Raw genomic sequence first — 23,544 nt, forward strand, 5'->3', positions numbered from 1 at the left:
CCCCTAATTCCAAGTGTACAGGCACACATTCACCTTTGATAACAATAGGTTTGGGCCGAACCATTGAAGTGAAAGGGTTAGCTTATACTTGATGTGGAGATCACATCAACTGCTCTACCCCTGTCCACCTGTATGCTCTGTAAACTTGCCAATCAATTATTGTGAACAATTGGGTGAACCCACATCGAAGTCTTGACAGGGATAGAGGAAAAACCATGGCAAAGTATTACTGCTGGTTTCACTTGACCTTGCCGATACAGTGTCTGATATACATACAGTGTGTGCACAGAACCTTCAATGAGTTTATCTATCATCAAAAACAGGAACTTTCATACTAGAGATGCAGTCTCAACAGAGTAATTACACCTATTGGGGTGGGAGAGGTAGTACAGTTGAGACTGAGGCAAGACACACCGTGTTACAAGAGTGGAGTTTCAAATAAATGACACCATGTAAACATCACACACTAGTCTCATGTGACAGCACCACTTTTATGACACTTGCTGCGGCTAGTGTTGGACTACACATGGTGGGTTCCATGCACACAATGTACTGGTATGTACCGTATACAAGACATTGTATTGGCTTGATCAAGTACATTGGCCGTAGAACCCCTAATGCCCAGTAAACAGGTCCACATTCAGCTTTGATAACAATGGGTTTGGGCCAAACCACAACAGTCAAATTGTAAAATAGCTCACATGTAGCACAAAACACGATGGCTGGACAGTCTCATACACATTACGTTTACTTTTTTGTACGTCACACACATGTTCTGTAGATAACATTGTGGATAAAAGAACCCACTCATTTGAGTGTTTGGATAGATCACACAACTGAGGTGCCAAAATACTTATCATGTGACACTCCACTCCACTGTTTATCCTTGTGTGTCTATAAAAACAGATCGGCATCAGTACCTATACGTTGTATTATGGTTTGTTCAGCCAGAGTGCTGTCCTAATTAACTTCGGTCTCTACGATCAACTCAATAAGTAATTAAGCACTTTCCTTGTGTGTTCTATCCGGACACTCAAATGAGTTAGTTCTTCTTATCTACCGGTACAATGTTATCTACAAAACTTGTGTGCGACATACAAAAAAGTAAACTTAATGTATATGAGACTGTCCAGCCATCCTGTTTTTTGCGGTATGCTGCAGGGGTCACATCAGCTGCTTTTTCCCTGTCCACCCCTATTCTCTGTGGACATGGCAAAAATGAACCATCATGAACAAATGGGTGAAACCATAGCAAAGTATTGACGGGGTAAGACCAACCTTTCTTATCAATTATTTTCTTCTTTTGGAACATGATGATGTCTTTTGGGTTGGCAAGTCTGTCAACAAACTTCTGTCCAAACCTGTTGGTGTTGAAGAGTTCAAAACCTCCGCTGTAGTCAACCTGAGAAAAAAGACTTAAAACTTGAGAACAACCACGTAGCAAAAGTCACTCTAATTGAAAAAAGAGGTGACTGAAAACTGACTGAAAATATGAACCTTGCTGTTAATTCTGCTGTCTGTTTCTAAGACTGCAAAACCAATACACAGATTGCTCCTAACTAACTCTTGAGGGACAAAAATCCATTAGAAGTAGCAGTCTTGCAAATGCAGCAATGGACTGACGATGGAAATGCAAGCGTCAAAGGTTTGAAAACAGTGGGTGAGTTTGACACTGGTTACTGGTGACAATATGTGTGTGTGTGTGTGTGTGTGTGTGTGTGTGTGTGCATTGAAACTGGTTACTGATGACAATATGTGTATGTGTGTGTAAGCAGCGAAACTACCGGTAGTTACTGATGACAATATGTGTGTGCGCACACAGTGAAACTAGTTACTGATGACAATATGTGTGTGTGTGTGCAGTGAAACTGGTTACTAATGACAATATGTGTGTATGTGTGTGTGTGCATTGAAACTGATAACTGATGAAAAAAAGTGTATGTGGGTGTGTGTGTGTTTGTGTGTATGGATATCGTCTGGAGCAAAAGAAAGGAATGACATGCAGTGGCCATCAAAGCTTGGTCTTAGAAAAGTGAATATTTTCCACTTGCACATGCTGTAAACAAAATAGAGTCAATGGTTCTGTAACCTGTTATGTGCATGAAACCTGATCTCTGAATACTAAACACATGATAATCGGTAAAGTTCCTTTGATTCCAGGTACTATGACATAATTTATCACTGCTCTCTTGATAAACACATTCTGAGTGTATTTTAGAAGAAAATGTGTGTGAAGAATATGCAAGTGTAAATGGTCAACCTGAAAGACCTGTATCCACCTAACTTTGGGAATTTTGAGTGAACGCAAAACAAAGACTTCACTTACTCTTTACTAAATACTCAGTGTTCAATGTATTACATTCTGTAGGGCATTTTTTTCATTGTTCACTGATGGCTAACATGACCAGCATTCATGAAACAACATCTCATATTGTCCTTGAAGGCATAATATTTGACATGTGAGCAGCAGATCACTATATAGCAACAAAGGTGCATGACATTTCAGAGTGTAATCAGGTGATTCAAATGTCAACAGTGAGGGCGCTCTACATGGTGACCATTTCCTGACCCACAAACATTGGCTCATTGCTCACCCGTAACCTTATCAATGGCTGTTTTGGTTGTCTGGCATTCCCTGTGTGTTCGTCTTCTGCCCTTTCCAACAGAGCCTCCACTTTGGCCGTGCAGAACTCCTCAACTTTCTGCGCAATGTTGTGGTCCTCGGGATTCAAGCTGGTGTCGCTGAGAACGACGTCCTCCATGTAGAACTGCCGCACTGTCTTCAGAGGAATCTTACTGCATTTTACGTTCCTTTCTCGCACTCTGATCAGCGCCACATGTCTGCAAATGGAGATCGAAAACGATATGTACAAAAATACTGCTTGAATAAAACTAATATACATAGAAGAACATTCTTTAAAGGCTGAGCCATTCTGAAGGTTGCCAAAAAGTTAACATGTCACATAGTGTTGACTTCAAAATGGATGGACCAAAATTCAGGATGATGAACATTCATATTTGACAATGTCTAGACTGATAAGTTGGAGGCAAACTCAAACAATCATACCGGTCTATCGATTGCACAAATACAGCCATCTAATTGGTTAACAAGTGAAAGTATCCATGCTATATTTGCTATATAGCATGGGTGGAACGCATGTGGGAGATCTCAGTTGGGGTCACAATGTTTTATTCATATTTCATGAGAGAATTTCAATACACTGTTTAGATATAACAGCAATAAACCACCTTGGTTTTTTTCAAGACATTTTTCATGTTATTGCATGAAAGCACTGATAAGAACAGTGATTAAATTTCCATTGATGATTTCTTTTTAATCTCACTGTATCAAAATAGAAAGTTTTGTTGAGATGATGATGGGGAATATTATTATTGAAGATTATTTCAGATAGAAACTAATCCATTTTACCATTCATTGAGAATATTAGGATGTTGTGAATTCAGTTGAATTTCAAACAATCATGTTACAATATTTGTCTGTCTTCTTTTTCCGCTTCATTACAATTTTTCATTCAAACCCTGTGAGTGCTGTGATTTTTCCCGCCAAAACACTAGTGCAACATTTTACCAATTTTTATGAATTTTTATGTAATTTTTTTGATAATTTAGGACCAAATGGACACCACATTTTACAAGCTACAATTTTCTACCAAAATTTTGGCAAAAAAAAAACTGAAAGAACATTTTATGAAGGCGACAAAAATTGACTTTAGCACTCAGAGGGATATGAACTGGAACAAATGCTATGAAATCGGCACTGGTCAACAGTTTTCATTCACTTTGAAGCAGGAAAATCTTCAGTGGTTAAATATTTGGAATACCATGGACACAAGAATGCTATCCGATGTTAATTTAATCCGGAAAACTCCCAACTCTGTCTGGTTACACTGTCTGTAATCTTTATTAGATAAAATACATAACCATCAATAATCATAACAATAATAATATTCCCCATTATTCGTTGCATGGTTCATTCCACTGGGAAGTGAACAAAGGGGTGTCCTTTCTTACTTTTGCTTGGATTCGCCTTCACTGAGAGACGTGGCTATAGTACTGCCTGGCTGACTCACAAAGAAGTTCTGCTGCCCGTTCCATTCCGGATCTATTTTACACTCGTGCTCGTGGCCCCAGACAATCAAGTCGAGGAAATCATCCAGGAATTGCTCTGGAATGTAGTTGGTCTGGCCATGTTTGGACCTGCGAAGGAATGAATAAACATCAATAATGAATTATCATGTTTAATGCTGATGTGACATATGTGTAGGTACGAGGTAAATGTTGGATGTGAGAACATGTGTACATGGTAAGTGCTGTGCGTCAGAATGAACTTGATATACGGTACAGTACGGAAAACATTGGATGTGAAAGGACATCAAAGCAAGGGAAATTGACCAGAATTCTTTTTTAGAATTCCAACAACACCCGGCATACAAGGTATAAATTAAATATATCTAAGGGGGAGATAATACACGATACAATGTCATGCACATTTCTTTACCGCACACTTCACTTATAGGGATACTGGACTTTGTGCAGGCTGACATTTTGAAACAAATATTTCGAACCTGCAAATTTGAGAGAAATTGTTCTTATTAAGCCAAAATAAATTGCAAACCAAGTTATAACATTCATTAAACATTCACACATTGGCATATTAAGTTTTATGTTTCCATGAAGACACAAATCAGAAAACATTTCAAATCTTGCTAAAGCTATAACCTAACTACCATACTTGACACAAGCATGCTGTTTGATTGACTGAATAAACTTGACATAATTACATCCTTTACATGATACCTTCCACTTTTTTTGAAAACCAAAAATATCAATTTTCCCTGTAGACATAATACAGGTATGGTGGCCATTTAAGATTTCAAATTTCGGTAAGTTTTAGGTAATGAGGTTTCAGTTTCAGTTTCAGTTTATTTCGCTAGAAATATAAACTTACATTCACTCAAAAGACACATGGAAAAATAAAGATAGAGAAATTGGTACAATTGCTAAATTTATGTTCTATAAATTAATTTAGCAGGTATTCCTGGCGGGGACCACAATATAGTTCTTCTGAACTAGTCGAGTTGTGGCCCCTAATGTTTATACTATATAGATAACATAAGGTGTACATCTGCGGATATGGACAGAAAAACCTATAGCAATATTTGCAAACTATATTTCATATCAGGTACAGATCAAAAAATATATTACGGGAAACAAATGATATGAGACAGATCAGAAAACCCCATGACTTTTGGGGAAAATAGTATCAACAGGCAAGTAGCCAGTCTTTTAAATGACGTTTGAAATGCTTTCTTTCACTTAACTTTTTTATAGAATCTGGAAGTTTGTTCCATAGCATAGTTGCAGCATATTTCAAATTGTGTTGGCTCAAAAGTAAGATTAACTTCAGGAATATAGAAGTTTTCACCAGTTTTAAGACGTGTTGAGTAACTATGAGGCACTGGATTGAGGTAACGATATACTGAATGTGAGAAATGACTATTTTTAAGGTCAAAGATAAAGTACAAGTATTAAATTCACATTGCTTATGGACATTGAGAATTCCCAGTTGCTGAAATAGAGGTTCAACTGATATTCTTTTAAAATCCACTAAGATTCGCATTACAAACCAAGACAAGCAGGCAGACTTTTAACCCCTTCACCACAATGGTTTGGTCCAAACCCACTGTCATCAATGGTGATTGTGGACCCGTTTATAGGGAATTGGGGGTGAACAGGTTAATCATCTTCCGATGGCCATCAAAAACGGTTGAAAATTTTGGCTCGATTTGAAATTCAAGGTAACTTTAATTAAATTTAAGCCATGATCACGCCGTGAAAAAAAGTCTGAGCGTAGAAGAGTCATTTAACAGGCTGGCAGTCTTACCTGTTCTGGTGAAGGCACAAAATGTTGAACCAGCCATCTCTGTCTTCTTTGGGCCTCAACATGTGAACATTTTTGTGACAGAACAATCGATGCAGCCTCTCGTCTCGTACAGACCCTGTAAAATATACACAGTGAAAATGGTAAGTCTACTGTTTTATATATATACCGGTATATATATATATATATATATATATATATATATATATATATATATATATATATATATATATATATATATATATATATATATATATATATATATATATATATATATATATAAGGTGATAAAAGCAGCATGGAAAATGCTGCCACAATGGAAAGGTGGCTTTGTGCCCCTTACCCACCGTTTCATTTGTCTAGAGGTCCAGCTTAGCTGTCAAAAACAATGGGATTGGATCAAACCATAGTGGTGAGAGGGTGGACTTGGCTGTTACCAATGGTTGATTTCCATCAAAAAACTTCATGTTTTGATGCCCGTCTTACCTGATTCTTTACACTGCCTTGTTGTAGAAATGTTGACTGCATAATAATCTAAAATGTGCTTAGTGAATGCTTTCTGTATCAAGTTATAAAATGATAGCAACTTTCACAGTTACAGGAAATCTTGTTACACTCACCAAGTCCGTACATCGCTAATTTTGTTCTTCCTTTCTGCATCAGGAGAGGTGTGATTTCTATTTTCTCCAGTGACGTAACTTTCCCGAAGTGATTGACAAGACCCGTCACGCTCAGCAGATCCAAGGCACATAGATTTGTTGGCTGCGGGAATGAAATATGCAGGCTGTTTTATTCTGTGTTGTGTGGCTTTGTGCGTGATTTTCAAGGTGTCTATCTGTCTGTATGTTTGTGTATGTGTGTGCCTGTGTGTGTGTGTGTGTGTGTGTGTATTGTGAAATCATTAATTTTAATGGTGATTTCATTTCATTATTTTGATTTTCACACAACTATTTCACTGGACTCTTGTAGCAGTAGATCCCACAAAATACATTGTTGCTCAGCATTTTCACTTAGATTTCAATGCAGCAGATTATATTTTCCACTCATTATGAGCAAAAATATTGAAAATTACATCCCATTTAACCGTACCAACTTACAGGACAAAGTACCTCTTTTTTGAGCTTTTTTCATGAATTCTGTTGGATATGAAAAGAAGTTTGTTTTGTTGGACTTATTGAAACATGCTGAAACACCTGACAACCAAATCTGCCAATTAATGTAACCGTTTACTCATTTTTCACTTACCCCTGACGGGTCATCATGGTTACCATGGATTGAGTAAAGTGGTATCGCAACATTGTAGTTAGGATCCTCGTAGTTGACGACTGGAAATCTGAAATTGTCGTAAAATCATGCGGAGGTGAAGAGATCATTCATGGATGTATGGAGATGGAAGACAATAGTATGTACTTAAGCAATAAAGCACACCCAGCGATGGTATAGCAAAAGATTTTGACCAGTTCACGACATATACACACAAGCAATAGTGAGTGCATATATGGAGTGAACTGGTCAAAATCGAGTGGTATACCGTCACTGGGTGAGATTTATTGCTATTACATCATAACAGTAGATTGAAATTCTGGCGTAGAAGTGAAAAACAAATTTTTTTGCTCAAGCTGAGAGCTCGTGCGTGTGCCAGCCATGGTATATCGCCAATATAGCACAGTTCTTTTCGCGTCTCGACCAATCAGATCGCTGTATTTGCGCCATCAATATACTGCAGGGCATGAGATTTGAGGCGAGCGATCGCTCCGCTCGCCTAGCACTCGCGCAAGTCAAAATCCACGCGAACAATTTTCCGCTCGCGTGGCAACTTGGACAGGACTGCGACATGTTCACAGAATGAATGCACTGCAAAAAAACTGGCGTCTGAGCACGTGTTCATCATCGGAATGACAGGCTACAGCCTGCAGACTTTCAGCTTCTTTTTTGTAAAAATTAATTAAATTGTAGCGAACATATGAACAAGAGAAACAAAGGCCATGCGTACGTGTGCCAATACCGTGTCTTCTATTTCTAAGCTTTGCTATACACGGTCCCTACAGGGGATTAGCCGTGGCCGTGGCTAGTAAAACTCATCAAATTGTGTTGCTGTATATGCGATGTCTGTACAGAGTACGCAACCAGGACTATATTGAACGTAAGCCTGGCATCTGTCCGGAGCGGGCGCTCCCATAGATCATTACAGGCAATTCATTCAACACGAATTTTGCGATCCTCCCTCATTTGTTCGTACTTATTTTCTTGAAAAGCGTTTAGCTGACTTCATAATCAGCAAGAACCGTATTCTCGATGAATTAGGAGCACAGAGATTTCGACAAGAATTGAATATACAGTTTGGAGAAATATTTGAAGACGTTGATGCACGATCGCCGCTCTCATATTATGCGTACTATGAAAACCTCCTCGGAAATACGGCGCGCAGTTTCTCCCGCCGAAAACAGCCGATTTTAAATCCAAAACTTGCACTGATCTTCGTTTTCGAGCACACCCACCTCGCCTAGGTACACGATGTGCTCAGCCGCGCTTATAAACTTAGCCAAAGCCTAGTTTTCTCTCTCTATGGGAGGGAATTGGGAGCGTTCGTATCCGCGCGGCCATTGTTAATCTCATTCAACCCATGAGCACTCGGGCGAAAACCAGCCTTGCAAACAAAAGAGCATCGCGATATCGAACTTCAAAAGTAGACGTTCTGAGAGGAGTGCAACAAGAGAAAATTGTGAAGTATGTAAAACTTCTGAAGCGATGAAAATTATTTTGTCAACAGAAAATGATCATCGTAGATTGTAATTAGCTAAGAGGTGGTTATAAATAATGTTAATTACAGAGTGCTATATCGATAGTGTTACCGGTATATCATAGCACAGCAAGTTGTCTGTATTTTGTGACTTGTCTGGAGTGATCAGGACTGTATTGCCGATACTGGTTCTAACTATAATAATACTTACATTATGTTCCTATAACAAAACAATATACAAAAACAAAAAATAAGAAAAAAAAGTAAAAATAGATATTCTCAATTAGAATGCACAAGACACAATTAACGATTTCATAATTCTTTTTATTTGCTTCACTCTCCCTATGCATTTCAGGGGAGTAGTTTTATCACTCTCGTAACACTCCCGCAGATAATTTTAGGAGAGTGATTTTCAGCTCACCAGCGCTTTTTAAATCTCATGCCCTGATACTGGTATGATATAATTGTCCAATATCATCCTAACCCTTTCATCACATGGTTTGATCAAATTTCACAGTTTTTATGCCCTGTTAGGACCTCTATACAGCTAAATGGGGGGTGAAATTTTAAAAGTGTGTGAGGTGAACACATCACAGAGAGTGTATTTTCAAAAGGTTTGAATAAAGATGTGGAAAAACCTGTACAATCTGTGATGTAATTGTGTTGATAAGGTGATCCCCATAACATGACATGGGGAACCCCTGTTTTAAAGTTATAAGGATACCAGCCTCAACGAACACACTGACAGACAGGATGCAAATCATGATCTTATCAATGTTTAGATGTCTGCTTTAACTTCTGAATTTTTTGAATAAATTCCAAACTTATTTATTTACTTTCTTACAACGTGCCTTTCCTTTGTAGACTGTGACAGGCTACACAAATAATCTCAAAGCGATATGAAATGTGATATTGCTTATGTATTCATTATGAACATTGAATATGATTCAGCTGTCTCAACTTTGACCTGGATTATTATGCGAAACTATTGGTATGTAAATTTTTGCAAATTAGCTTATGAAATTTTCCTGGGGAAGAACACCAGAATGATGTTCGTGCAATGTGCAATATGCTCACAAATATTCACGTTATCTCAGGTACCTGTACCTCTGATTGGCTACACAGCATGACACCCCATCCCCAGTGAAATCTCCACAGGAATTGCAGATGCCGGTCTACACGGAATGATAGACTACTAAACTTACTTTGATGCACTGAAGTTGATGGCTTGATCACTGAGGAATTCCACCTGTATCGGGCTTTCCCCCATGCAGTACTGTCTCAGTAACGCCATGCAGCCATACAGGGTGTCTCTCGATGGCTTGTTTTCATGGAACAGATCCCCAGCAAGAAGAATAAAATCAACCTGTTTATGAAATCAGAGGTGTGAAACTTGGATGGTTGTTGGCAAATGGGGGTAGATTTTCCTCTGTAAAAAGTCAGATGGGGATATGGATGCATTCATGGAAGACTTCATTGACACTGAACCATGGCAATGTTGGAAACTAGACATACTGTAAGAAACTGACAAGACTGTCTGGTATAATTATCCATGAGGTGGTAATATCAGTCAATGGCAAAGAAATCAGTTTTGTGGAAGTTAAAGTATCGCCTGGGTGACACAGAAGGTGGTTTGCATTAGTCTAAACATGCAGTACACTGGGGTTGAAACACCTCCACAGTCAAAACAACAGGACACAAACCACACACACCTCGCTCACTTTCCAGAACGTATTCACTAGTGTGAAATAACACATCCTATGTGCCCAAAAATTGATGGTTCCCGACAGAATTAATGGATGTCTTATTGCCTTCTCTCCCGGCATGTTTGACAGGCCTGACGAGAGAAAACGACTTCCTGAGTAAAAACTAGTGTTGTTAAAGATCCTGTCCTGGAATATTGCAACATAAAATGACCCTCAAACAATGGCAGGGCAGATACTTGAACCACTTTGAATGTTTGCTTTCTGCCTCATTACTGATATAATATGTATACCTTGTTTTGTTGTGCAATCTGTAAGACTTCTTCGAAGGTGACCAAGGAATCTCTTCCTCTGATGGCATCTTTCTCGGCATATCCTAAGTGACAGTCTGAAGCTGGCAGGGAAATATTCATCAAATTATGTGTGTGGGTCAATTTTTGTCTGGTGCTTGTGGTTGTAGTGGAAGATGTATATGTCTGATGTGACAGAGATTTGGACTGATGAAAGTTGTGTGCCCCCTAACTCCTTAATTAAATTTAGCCATGTTGAGTGGGCTCCAGCACAGCTATGGTACATCTTATATTGGTGTGACAGATTTCTTCTGTGGATGAGAAACTAAGGGAGTAATATGTCAGTGAAATCTACTTGGTAGTAATGTAGCATGAGCCCGAGAACTAGTAGAAGACTTGCAGCCTCCTTCATCAGATGTGGAAAATGAATGTCTCAGCACGCAATGTGCAGATTACAATTGTTCAAGTCTGTGATTTGTGAATGTTTGAGTGGGGTGAACGCGATGATTTGTGTTCTGTTTGCATATGAAACGTGAGTAGGATGAAGGCTATACAGGCAAGTTTCTCTTGGAATCACACACAAATCCGGCAGAAACTAACTCACTACTGTGCAGACTCAAAGGTAATGCATTCAATCACAAGGAAAACCTGGCCTGGGCTGCCTAATTCCAAATAAGTTTGTATGAAATAGGAGAGACACAAGAGAAACTATTACAAATGATTCTATTTTTTAAAAGTTCACTGACTAGAATCAAGTCTATGTGCAGGCACTTGGACAATTTATCTGATAATTTGATGGTCATTAATTTGATTGTCATTATTTCCAGCAAATTAAGGAATCAGAGACTATGGGCTATTTTCTACCTGATTGGCAGTTTAGACATAATTTAATTATGGACGATGAGTTTCAGCGAAGTCATTGGCCAAAAACCTCCCAGATGCTGCAATATTGTGGACACAGGTGTAAAAAGAAAAAGAAGAAAAAAGGAAATATGATAATCACACAAAAAGGGGTCAAATTACAAATGCAAATGACAAGATGGGTGGATGAAAAAGGCACGCAGAACTGTATAGTTATTTGTTGTGTGACATAAACCTGCCGTCCTAGTTGAGAGATCTGTTTTAAACAGTAAAATTGGTGGTGAAAGAGAGCATTCTCAATTTCAGTGCACGTGGTGCACTTGAAGTTGAAAGGAGAGCAGCTATTCGCCATTTTTGATTAAATGTTAGTTACTGTTTGTCGGTCTTCTACCATCTAGCATGTTGAGATATGCAGCATTTAGCCCTGCATGCGTATGATGCTGTGTATTCCTGTGGCGTTATATGGACTCCAATCACAGTCCTACTGACTGCCATAGACAAAACCAGCGACCGCCGTCAACATTAAACAACTTTTCTACTTTCAGCCGAAATCAAGTCGATTCTGATCTATACCTACAAGAATTACTCAACCCTTCACAGACTGCAAAATAATTTTGCTCTTGTGATGCCCCAAACTGTTAGTTTTCCAGCGATGCATGGTCAAAGGCCCAGTGGCTCATGACACCATTAGAACCATCCACGCAAGATATGGCTGGCCACTGAGATGGGCCCTTTACTGTTCACCACTGACAAACTAACTGTTTGGGACGTCACAGGCGCAAATTGTTTAGCACTGCAGTCTGTGAGCAGTTGAGTTATTCTGGAAGGCATAAATTGGAATTGAGTTGATTTTGGCCAAAAGTAGAAAAGTACTTTTTCGTGTGCGGTCAAAATTGAGACTGCGGTCGCCAGTTTTGTCTATTGGCATTGGCAGCCAGCAGGGCTGTGGTGGGAGGCCATATAACGCCAGGATCACATTGTCATAGCATCATACACAGGGCTAAGTGGTGTTCAGCTTCTCAGCTCAGCCTGTACATGTGAAGACTGCATGTAATTGTTGACAAGAGAATTCTGGTCCAGACTTGAATTCAAACGTAAACATAACATTCTGCAGTCAAATTTGCGAATTAATGGTTGAAATGAATGAATCAAATGAACACATTGTTATTTATAAACATAATATTGAGGGATAGACTTACCCAATAGAAACTTGAAGGTGTCCTCATTGTCATCACCATCGCTGAAATTTTAAAAAGTGAAAAAAGATTACCGTGTCACTGCTAGTGCTATGGTCACCTGGATGACAAAAAATACAGATAGAGCTACAATCATAGATCCTAAAGTTTATGCTTGAACCTATCGATCGAACAGTACTGTATGTGTTGCCTTCTAATTCAATACATGTGAAACAGTATGACATTTTTAATTTTCAAAATTACAAGTGCAAACATAACTCCAACTGTAAACAGTTAAGTGTAGCTATTATGCTCCCCGAGGGGTCCAGACACTTCGCACCAAAACCACTTCGCCCCACGCCACCTCGTACCAAAACCACTTCGCACCAAAACCACCTCGTCCCAAGCACCACTTCGTCCCATGACACTTCGCCCCAAAGACCACCTCGTCCCAAAACCACTTCGTCCCAAATACCACCTTGTCCCAAAACCACTTCGCCCCAAATACCGATTCCGGCGTTATACGGCCTCCAACGTCGGGAACACACAGACCTGTACGGAGGGCTACACTTCGCCCCAATTTACCACCCGTCCCCAAACCACTTCTCCCAAGTACTAAGTTAGCCGTGGTGATCAGTCAGTTACGTCTATATAGCTTTGCGTTAAATAACAGTCAAGATTCATTTTCGCAGAGTTCTTTCGTGCGTGGGTAACCTTCTGACATCCGTAGACACAGACAGAGCACAACTTATACTGGCTTTGTATTTGTATGAGAACGTAACTTGGGCAATAAACATGTATCAAGGATCAGAAAGCCTCTTCTAGTATCTCTATAACTTTGAATTGAATGACTTTATATACCTTTTCATTGTCATTCTTCGCATTTCCGTTACGCACTATTCACGCGCATGAACTGACGCTGAAAACGTTTATGCTTAATTTATATGACATAAGAACGAACGAGATAAAATAAAGATCAGAAATAAGCTTAATCCGACATCTTAGAATGTGATCATGGCAGCGTGTTTTATCTGGGGCATCTGACTCTGAACAGACGAACAAACAAACATCGTCGCCAGCACGGCTCATTAGCAGTAGTCTCCCACTTCCTGATTTCGAGAAGCGTCCGGCTGCCCGAACAGCACGACTTGGCAAGCGAAGGTGACAAACAAATGACACAACTAAAATGATATTCTGCATACTATAACCGGGTCATGAAATTTGTGACATGGGTCTATGACAGACTTAAAATATATTTTTCCAAAAATGTCGGATGAACAATAATATAACAGAATAAATGTAATATGAAGAAGTCGGATGGCATCTTCTCTGAATCACTGATATCAGGAAACCTAGCAGTTATAGTATGCATGCTCATAAAAACGTAATTAGTCGACATCTGGCTTATTGAAAATATAATATTTATGGGGTAATGACAGATAAAAAATAAATGTGCATGCTTGAGGAAAATATGCCGGGATCGACGATAGTTAAATCGGGGAACGAACACAGAAACTAGCACAGTCCCTCCACAACTAGTTTCGATTATTCAGAGGTTATATTTTTGTCTTTGTGTATTATATCAAAGCTGAAAAACATGCCCGCAATTTGTCGAGGTCAGAAGACGATAATTTCGAACTGGAAATATATCGGCTACTCAGAATACAAAACGAAATGTAAACGTAGACAATTCGTCGATGTTAATCGGTAGAGATTGCAAGCTTCTTATCGTTCTACACCACGAAAAGGCTACCAGGAATCTGAATATCCGACGTTATAAACTTACGCATCTTATGCACTTGTGAGCTTTCATCGACCCTTGCTTTCTCTAATTTTTGCAATCTCTTATTTTGTATCTACTGTTCATATTTGATACGCTCGATACTGTTTGTCATGGACAATAACCAACTAGCTGTAAAAGACTGAAAGAGTCGCTTCTTCTTTCATCATGCCGATAATAATATCATTTGTTCTCGTGGCAGGCTTCTAGGTAAGATGTAATGAATAATGGAGATAAAACAGTTATGAAAAATAAGGCTTATCCAGGAATGCGACAAGAATTGATAACTTTTGTTGCCGACACCCTAAAGAGACGATTCTTTGGTGTACAGTTATAGTGTCCTGTTTCTTCTAAAGGATTCGAGTTCTCTTCCGGATCCTATCTTAAATGTTCCCGTTTTTTTATTTCGTTCGTCGTGATATTTCTCCAACATACGATTAATCAAAATGACCCAATCGATTATGTAGTTGAATAGGTATATCTCTTGGGAGAGGCGAAAGTGCACCTACCGACCCGATGGCGGTGATTAAAAGACGGGCTGCCGAGTGGACTCACGAGTAACACTATTAATGAGACCCCAGTCCCATGTGAATAAGCTATTGGTTGTACTTGTCAAACCGGTATTCTGATGAGAGAAACCACAACTAACCACAATTAATCAATAAAAAAGTAGCCATGGACAAACCGATAATGTGACATCATTAACACCTATAGTATTTACTGGTAACACAGACGCATGTCACTGATCGATCTATTCTAAGTTTCTGAAGCATAGAGGTAGAAACCAATAACTGGCTCTCACGGTAAACAAGGATGTACAAAAGAACCCCGGCATGAAGCACGAACGTATATGCACACAATCCTACGGAAACAAATTATCGACTTCCCGCAAATAGAGCCCAACTTGAAATTACGATAATATAAATGGCGAGGCAATCAGCACTTAGGGCAAATATTTTTTTAGAGTTCACACCTTTAACCTCCTAATAAAGAAAAAGAAACCAGACTCCTCGGCCAGATACTATCGGGTCAGTCACAATCAGGGTGCGCTAGATGATTTTCATTTGTTATGGACATATATCTGCTATTCAGACTGATATTATATTGCTTATTTGTTTCTAATAAAATAGTAATAGTTGTACCTAACTTGGTCACATACAGAAATATTGCATATATTGTGCAGGTTTGGTTGTACATCCACAAAAATGCCTTTAAAAACTGTAAAAAGTAGCGTTATGCTGTTTCACTTCAAAATTTACTTAATTTCAAATGTTTTTTGAACACAGTTTTAAAATTGTGGAATTTTTAGCTTACATATGTTATTGCAGAATACCTAATCTTTCTTTCACAAGTTATTTCATGTGATTATGTGCATCGGAACAGAACCTGTGGTATTTTTACCAAACTGTAACATCGTTATTTTTTTTGTGTTTTATGACCATAAGTACATATACCTTTAGTTTATATGTAGAAAAATGGATAAAATATTGTAATATTGAATTTAATTCCAACCTCAACATCCATGCAGCATTTTATACACCAAAATTAAAATTAAATTGCATATTGTATTGTTTTGTGAATAAATGAAAATGGAGATTGTTGTGGTCGGAATTTCTTGTAGCGTCCGTGACACACTCATATCTTAAGGACAACAGGAGTTATAAAAGATCTGATGTCACAGGCGTAAGAGTCAATAGGTGCCTACCTTAAATAAACATATTATATAATTACTGTCCCTTGCGTTGACTATTAAAGTTCCTAAAATATGGAAATGTAGCATCCGTGACGGTGTAGCGTCCGTGACGGTGTTTACTACATAGTCATAATTAATAACTATTTAAAACATTTTAAAGCAATTAATCCACTGAAACATATAAATACTAGTGTGTATTGTGTGTAAATACATGGAGTTGGGTTACAAAATGTCTTCAAGGCATAAAATTGTAAATTTGCACAAAATTGATTTTTTAAAAAGTAATAAAACACTCAAAGAGTTACGTTGAGCCTCAACTGTAACACTTAGATTGGTGTTTTTTAAGAATGCAGTAATTATATTGAATATGTTATTAGAATTCTAGTGAAAAGAACAATGAATTCTGTGCTGTATATGCATTTATTATTGTGTATTCCATTTCAATTCATTATGTCACGGATGCTACAATAAAATGCAAACATTGTTTTTCAGATTATAAGCCAATCTAAATGTGAAATAACCACCACATTTTATATAAAGGAAAATGAGGGCAACTCCACACATCGGCTCTACCAAGATTGTTTAGTATTACGATATGGTGAATAAAAGGATCATTTATTTTGTGTGGAATACATGGCGAGACACCGGTGAATCGATAGTGCTTTGACCCTAGTCATGTGATCTGGGTCCCCGGTAAACCGGTTTGTTGATTGAGTGATTCGTCTTAACGGTGTTTCGGAACCAAAAATGGGGTTCCTTTATCAGTCGCTCTCTTGTTTTGTATCCCCTCCGCTTGGTTGTGTGATGAAGTCATCTTCGTCCTCGAGGAGGAGAAGCCAGATTCATTATTGAGAGAGTTAGCCACTATTGACTGACTCTATAGTGAGCGATCCGGTGTGTGGTGTCATATTATAATTAACATGACCCAGCATCGACAGGAGTTTCTGGACGCCCATATAAAGGAGTTTGTTATAGGGCATATTTTGAGCGTTGCTAGTGCTCGTTATGTTAACAGTAAATGTTGTACTAAACTGACAAAGATTACTTGTTTTAGGCATTTAAATCGATTAACTGAAGTTTTGGTTTTGTGTCAATTTTTCATGGACTTTGTAATATAAAGCATGTTGCATGTTGTGAAAGGCCGTTTCGAGAAATAAATCTTATTTCTCTGTGTTTAGCCATTTCCAGGTTTCATGGTTTCGTTAACAATATTTGCTGTAAACGGCCTTTGAAATCGGTTTGGTCTGAGGAGAGTATTGGTTTATTTAATTCATGCCGCCAACTTTGATTACTTATATGGCAGCTCTCTCAGTTTTTGATTTTCTTTGCCAGATGATGTTTTCTGTATTGCTCAGCAATCTTTTCAGTTTGGTTGATTGTAGTACCAATTCGATGACAGATTGCATCTTGGTTTTATACGATAAGTTGTGGCATAAAATGGAGACAAATTAAAAAAAATTCAGTTTCCCCGTTGTTAAAACCGCTATCGTGAAACCTTTTAACTGTTTGAGCGATATGGGCAAAGTGTGTTTGAATTAACTCACCAGACTTTTTGGTTGTCGTTCCGATATAGACGGACTGCTTACTCCTTCACATGTTGGTCAGTTACATAACGAGCTATAATTTTGTAAGAAGGATTTGTTTTAGATGCTCGTTTTATAGACCATGAGGAGTGTCGTTAGAAAACGACTCGAGGGTTGATCCCAGAAGTAAGCTCAGCTGCAGTGATTTTTTACTCAAACTGATTTTTGCAGTGGTTGCTATAGCTTTCTTGTTCAATTTAAAGAAATTGTCAATGTTTTGACACAATTTCACAATTTAAATGTTTGATAGAGAAAGGTTTTGGAGAAAAGAGAAAGAAAAAACCAGATTGTTAATTGCTTTTTATATTTCAAATTGACCTAACTTTCAAGTTTGATTTTGGTAGCGTCCGTGACAAAATTACATGTCATACTAAACAGAAAATATTTTAGAAAGAAGTTCATTTTGATTACACTGAATGGTATTAATATTGTTGCTTATAGCATGGTTAATTCATGCCAATAAAACTTTAAGTACAGCATACCAGCGGAAGGACATAGAGAAGTTGAAAGTCCTATTAAAAAATATGACCAATATTGTTGTATTTCTCACTAAACTTGAGGTTGTGTTTATTCATGGAAAAATTAAGTAAATCATACCAAGTATAGCTTAGTTTAATGCCAATATGCATCTTTTATATTGTAATAACATTAGAAAGCATTAACAAATCTGAATCATTGTTTAAAATTTTATTATGACATTTGTGTTTCATGTACAACATTTCTGTAGCGTCCGTGACACTGCGTCGACCATATAAAACAATGTGCACTGTGGTAATACTAATGACGTTTGCTTCACCAAATTTTAGGAAGATATGCCCCATACCATAACCTTTCAACATATTATTTAACTGGACAGTTATCATGAACTTGAAATTTTGACCTAAGTGACACACTCTAGCGCACCCTGATTGTGACTGACCCGTTTGTAAGTGAGAGTTTTTTAGAACCAGGGGACTATGTAAGAATCACTTCAAGAGAATAGTCATAATTTGGTCGGATATGCCTCGATTTCCTTTTGTTCTGTCAGGGCATTCAACACAAGTAATTTCTCAAATTTGAAAGTTTATATATGAATTTTGCTACTATTTCGATGTATACAATTTGTGAGTTTTAAAGGTGTTTCCTGATCGCAGCAACCGTGCTACAACTGGAAAGTCCAGCGTATGTAGACGAAAAGAACAATGCATGTGTGAAAGGACTAATCGAGCTGTCCTGTATCCTTTTCCTTTTTACATCTATGCTCGATAAACGAAGGAATTAGTTTGTCACCTTTGTATCATAGATAGATTTTTCCATGTTTTCCCATCAATGGTTTGAAACTCGTTTATGCTAGTTTCGACGGAATATGGATTTGAAGAGAAAACGACAAATATATTGTAAATATGCAAATAGTGGAGAAAACGAATGTTTTACTAGATTTTCATTCCACGTAGAAAGAATATGTATTGTGTACGGGTATGTGTGAATTTGTGTTACGTGAATAACTTAAATAAAGGGACAGTTCTCAATCCCTGGTTCTCTTAAGATGATTAGTCCTTGTTGACATTTGTAGTTTCCATGGTCTTAACCTATCGTTTTTCAATTCGTTCGCTAAACTCAGATATCAACGCAACACAACAGAGCCACAGCGCGTCGGTTTCTCAAATATGGCCGCCAGCTCGATATTTCGAGAGCCAGCTCATACACCAAAATGTACAGAAAAAAGATGGGACACAAAATATTAAAAAAAACTAATTCATGATGGAAATTAATTATAAGACAGAGAAAACTTTAAAAGAAATCAGAAAACAGTCTTTTCCAGAATAGGCTACCACGCATAATATATGTATTGATAGCAGCACTAATAAGATAATTTTCACATTTCATCAACCTCATATAAAATTTCGAGCGTAAAGTGCGCTGTTTACTTTCAAAAGTCAAAATGTTGCTCTGAACAAAAGTGTTCGAGATACTTAATCTTCTGTCAATACCAAACAAAATTCTAAAACCGTTGTTATAAGCAACGCGAACATTACTGATACACCGATTTGTGAACTTACTCCAAGGATGTGAGTAATACATAGAAGTACAATATGTTATAAAAAGTCTCGTTTTGACAGAGTACGAACAGTTCCAAAACTCACGAATTAACATGTTAGCTCTGGCATAAAACAACCTCATTTAACGCTTAATATCATCATTATCATCGCCGTTGCAGTTGAAAATAACACCAAGATAAGAATGCTTATCTACAAAAGAAAGCTCCTTGTCATACAAGTACACATGCGGAATCTTACAAATATTTAACATATTAGGCAAAATGGCAAGACACTTAGATTTCAAAGTATTAAAGACGATATCATGGTGCATGTGCATATTGAGTACAAATATTCAAGAGGTTGTTGATACCCTTTACACTTGGACAAATCAGTACTATGTCATCAGCATATAACAGGTGATTCATGCACTTTCCACCAAGGAAGCAGCCAATATTTTTCTTTACAAGTAACTGACTAAGTTTATCAACATAAACTGAAAAAAGACGTGGAGAAAGTATACCTCCTTGTCTCACACCATTACATGTTTTAAACTGTTTAGATAAAACTGAACCCCATCTTACAGCAAATTCTTGATGCCTATACAAATAAACCAACATACGAACTATAAAATTCGGAATATTTCTATCAATCAATTTGCGAAATAGTGTCCAATGGTTCACTTTATCGAAGGCTTTTGTCGCATCAAGAAAACAAAGGAAAACAGGGGTATTATGACGCTTATAAAAATCAATTATTTCTTTTACTAAAAATACACACATATCAGTCGAGTGACTTTCTTTAAAACCAAATTGATGATCACTTGTGTAGAGTAGACTATCACACTTATTGGGGAAAATATTCGTGAGCATTATTTATGCAGCTCTACAGGTTGGTGCCCAGCGGTAGAGTAGCAGTGAATCGTAATTGGATGAAATGGTATAAGGGACGAAGTGATTTTTGGGACGGGACGAGGTGGTTTTGGGGCGAAGTGACTCTTGGGACGAAATGGTTTTGGTACGAGGTGGTTTTGTGCGAAGTGGTATGGGACGAGGTGGAGAGGTGCGAACTGGTTTTGGTGCGAAGTGTCTGGGAACCCTCCCCGAGTCTCTATCCATAGACAATTGTCATAAGCAATGGTCAATGCCCCATGGCGAGCCCTCCTCGGTGTCAGTATCGTTTTATCGTTCACTTACGATTTTGAAGGTGGCATGTTTGGTCTCGCTTCTTGATTAGATCATCCGTCAAAACTATTGGTTTGCCATGCATGCGAGTTCATCTGTGATTCAAGAGCGTTTGAAAGTAAGGCTCCATAAACAAACCTTCGCCTCGTTTCATACACTACGGTTTTCGCTCCAAAGTTGTTTGGGCATGCGTGATCATAGTGACATACTCCCTCTAACGGATTTGGTGGGAGAGGAGTTAAAGGTCACACTTAGAGCAATGATCCCCCGTGCGTCATAGACGCACACCCTATGTCTTTTTCGGGGGGGGGGGAGTAAAGTACACATCCTTTTTGAAGATTACTTTTTTCTTGCAATTTCATCAACTTTATCTCCAGATAAATTGAAACTCTTGGCACAAGTTTCAAAGGAGAGCAAAATACCAACCACCATGTACCAAGGCTGCGTTAATAACTTGGTGGGGGAGGGGGGGGGGATGGGGGGTTTCGAAAATTTTGGGGTAGTAGATGGGGGACTTGAAAATTTTGCTCTGCCTATAGGGGACCTAAAATATTTTGGCTCCCTTTTACTTTTTAACGGCAAATTCAATGAAAATTTAGTGACATTTTTAATGATTTCATCCAATGTACTGTTAGTAATAATTAAACAAGATTAAGAACCATTTTGTCGCATTTCATTACTTTTATCTCGAAAAAATCTGAAAATGTATGAATTTTGGTGAAAAAAACAAACAAGTAGGCCTAATATCGGGGCAAAACCTGCAACCGCGTAACCGGTGATAATTTTTCAATATTTCTATTTAATGTATCAAATACAGTTTCTTGTCATCTCCCTGCAGCATGCTGAAACACACAATAATCATTCTGTCGACAAGAGCCTGTATATATAAATATTGGGTGATAATTGAATTAGAGTCCAAACTGAAAGATATTTAATTGTCAATGATACAAATACACAGTACATATACACAGGATGTGTTGGCAAGCTGAATACTGGACAGTTCAACATGCTATAGGGAGTAGAACAAGAATTCATTTTTGTATTAAACTAAACTAAGTTGTTGTCAAAATTAAATCATCAGTTAATGCCCTGCTACTGCTTACAGGCAGTATCACTGTCACTGCATACCGACAGAGTGATAGAGAAAGCTCTATGAAGTCTAGCTGACTCTGAAAAGTACGGGTCATGTGACGCTTATGACATTGAAACATACTTGTACACACTGAGATCAGGCCAGAAAGCAACACATGGAAGACTAGTAGACTTGAAAGTTATCAGGGATTTTCAGAATTCTTGCATATGAATATCAAATATTAATGAAAATAATCAAATATTAAAGGAAAAAGATGGGTCACAGTGCTTGATTTCTAAATTTTCACATTCTCATCGTAAAATAACAGAAAAGTAAAACTTTGTGTACCAAAGTTGCCATTATTACACCAACATTTCACAGATTAAAACGTTTATTTGATCGAATATTTTTAACGTTCCAGTATTGTCAATTATGTAAAACTTTTGTAAGTAGCATGGGAATTCCCAATTTGCATACTCTCTCATGATCGTCATTTTGTGTGCTCTTCAGCAGGTGCCATTGACCTGGCCAGAGTTGGATTAACTCAAGTTGATGATTTTTGAGGGTATTGAAGGAGGGATCTGAAAAAATAGGATGCCAATCGCTATTTTTCCAGCGCCCCTCCCCTAACCGTTATTTGTGAACGCAGCCTAATGCGAGAACCTGGCATTCAATTTGTCGCTTTATTATAAAATATTGTATAAAATACCGTATGCAATTTCTTCCGAAACATATGACGCCTGTGTGAGCATTGCCCTACTCGATGCAGCCCCAAGTCAAGTGTTGCGATGCTTGTAATAACTGTAATAATTGCAGATATGTGCTGCAGATAGCGGTCTGAAGACAAGAAAAAAGTTTTGAACAAATTATCGTCCCAACCTAAAATTTTTCAAACACATCCCACTATTTCATTTTACGCTGCTGTAATGAAACATTGCCATGACAAAAAAATCAAGTCTTCGAAGCTAATACAGACTGAAATTGTCATTTTCATCGGACGTAAATTTCCATACTGCCTCTCTACAAAGGCATGATACTGATATATGCAGAAAGAAGTGGGCTCCTGACCAGAAATCACTGTGATAAACAAGCCAGGCGCCGATCTATGAAAAACACCATTAAAAAACTACTAATTAGGCATTTTTCCCGCAGGCTGTTCTTCAACCACCTAGCTCGTTATTTTACTTTGAAATCATGGTAACCCACCCCCTTCTTGAACAAATTTCTCAAATGATTCCTTGTGCGGGGTCTTTCGTTGAAGTTAAAAGAAAAGTGCAATATTATATGTCATTAATTTTGGAAACTTTTTTTTCTGCATTTTATTTATCAAAAGTTAAAAGTACCATTCAATCTTCTGAAAGATGTTTTTGCTTGCCATTGTCGTTACTGTTGTCTTTGGAAATGCAATGCCAAAACAGACTGTTCACATATGTTCAGTGGGCGCTCGATCGAGAGGCTGCCATATGCGAATTTCAAGAAGGAAAATTATTTAGTCGTTGAAATTAAGCTGTATGCTCGTCATGCAGTGTTCGCAAAAAGGCTGTGT

At 37.9% G+C, this 23,544-nt stretch overlaps 1 protein-coding gene across 2 annotated transcripts in view; it reads right to left on the reverse strand.

Annotated features, from left to right (window-relative positions):
• LOC139129722 (double-strand break repair protein MRE11-like) overlaps positions 1-21,125 on the reverse strand; it is a 36,241-nt gene extending 15,116 nt beyond the window's left edge. For both annotated transcript variants that reach the window (XM_070695404.1, XM_070695402.1), the window contains exons 1-10: positions 20,939-21,125; positions 12,696-12,736; positions 10,639-10,739; positions 9,848-10,008; positions 7,148-7,235; positions 6,523-6,664; positions 5,906-6,020; positions 4,033-4,218; positions 2,595-2,841; positions 1,279-1,402 (exon numbers count right to left, since the gene is read on the reverse strand). In XM_070695404.1, coding sequence (XP_070551505.1) covers positions 1,279-1,402; positions 2,595-2,841; positions 4,033-4,218; positions 5,906-6,020; positions 6,523-6,664; positions 7,148-7,235; positions 9,848-10,008; positions 10,639-10,739; positions 12,696-12,736; positions 20,939-20,955 — 1,222 coding nt within the window. In that variant the 5' untranslated portion in view covers positions 20,956-21,125. The remainder of the gene's footprint in view (positions 1-1,278; positions 1,403-2,594; positions 2,842-4,032; positions 4,219-5,905; positions 6,021-6,522; positions 6,665-7,147; positions 7,236-9,847; positions 10,009-10,638; positions 10,740-12,695; positions 12,737-20,938) is intronic.
• Between the last annotated feature and the right edge of the window lie 2,419 nt (positions 21,126-23,544).

Source organism: Ptychodera flava, chromosome 3 (genome assembly GCF_041260155.1).
Source record: "Ptychodera flava strain L36383 chromosome 3, AS_Pfla_20210202, whole genome shotgun sequence".
NCBI classification, from domain to species: Eukaryota; Metazoa; Hemichordata; class Enteropneusta; family Ptychoderidae; genus Ptychodera; species Ptychodera flava.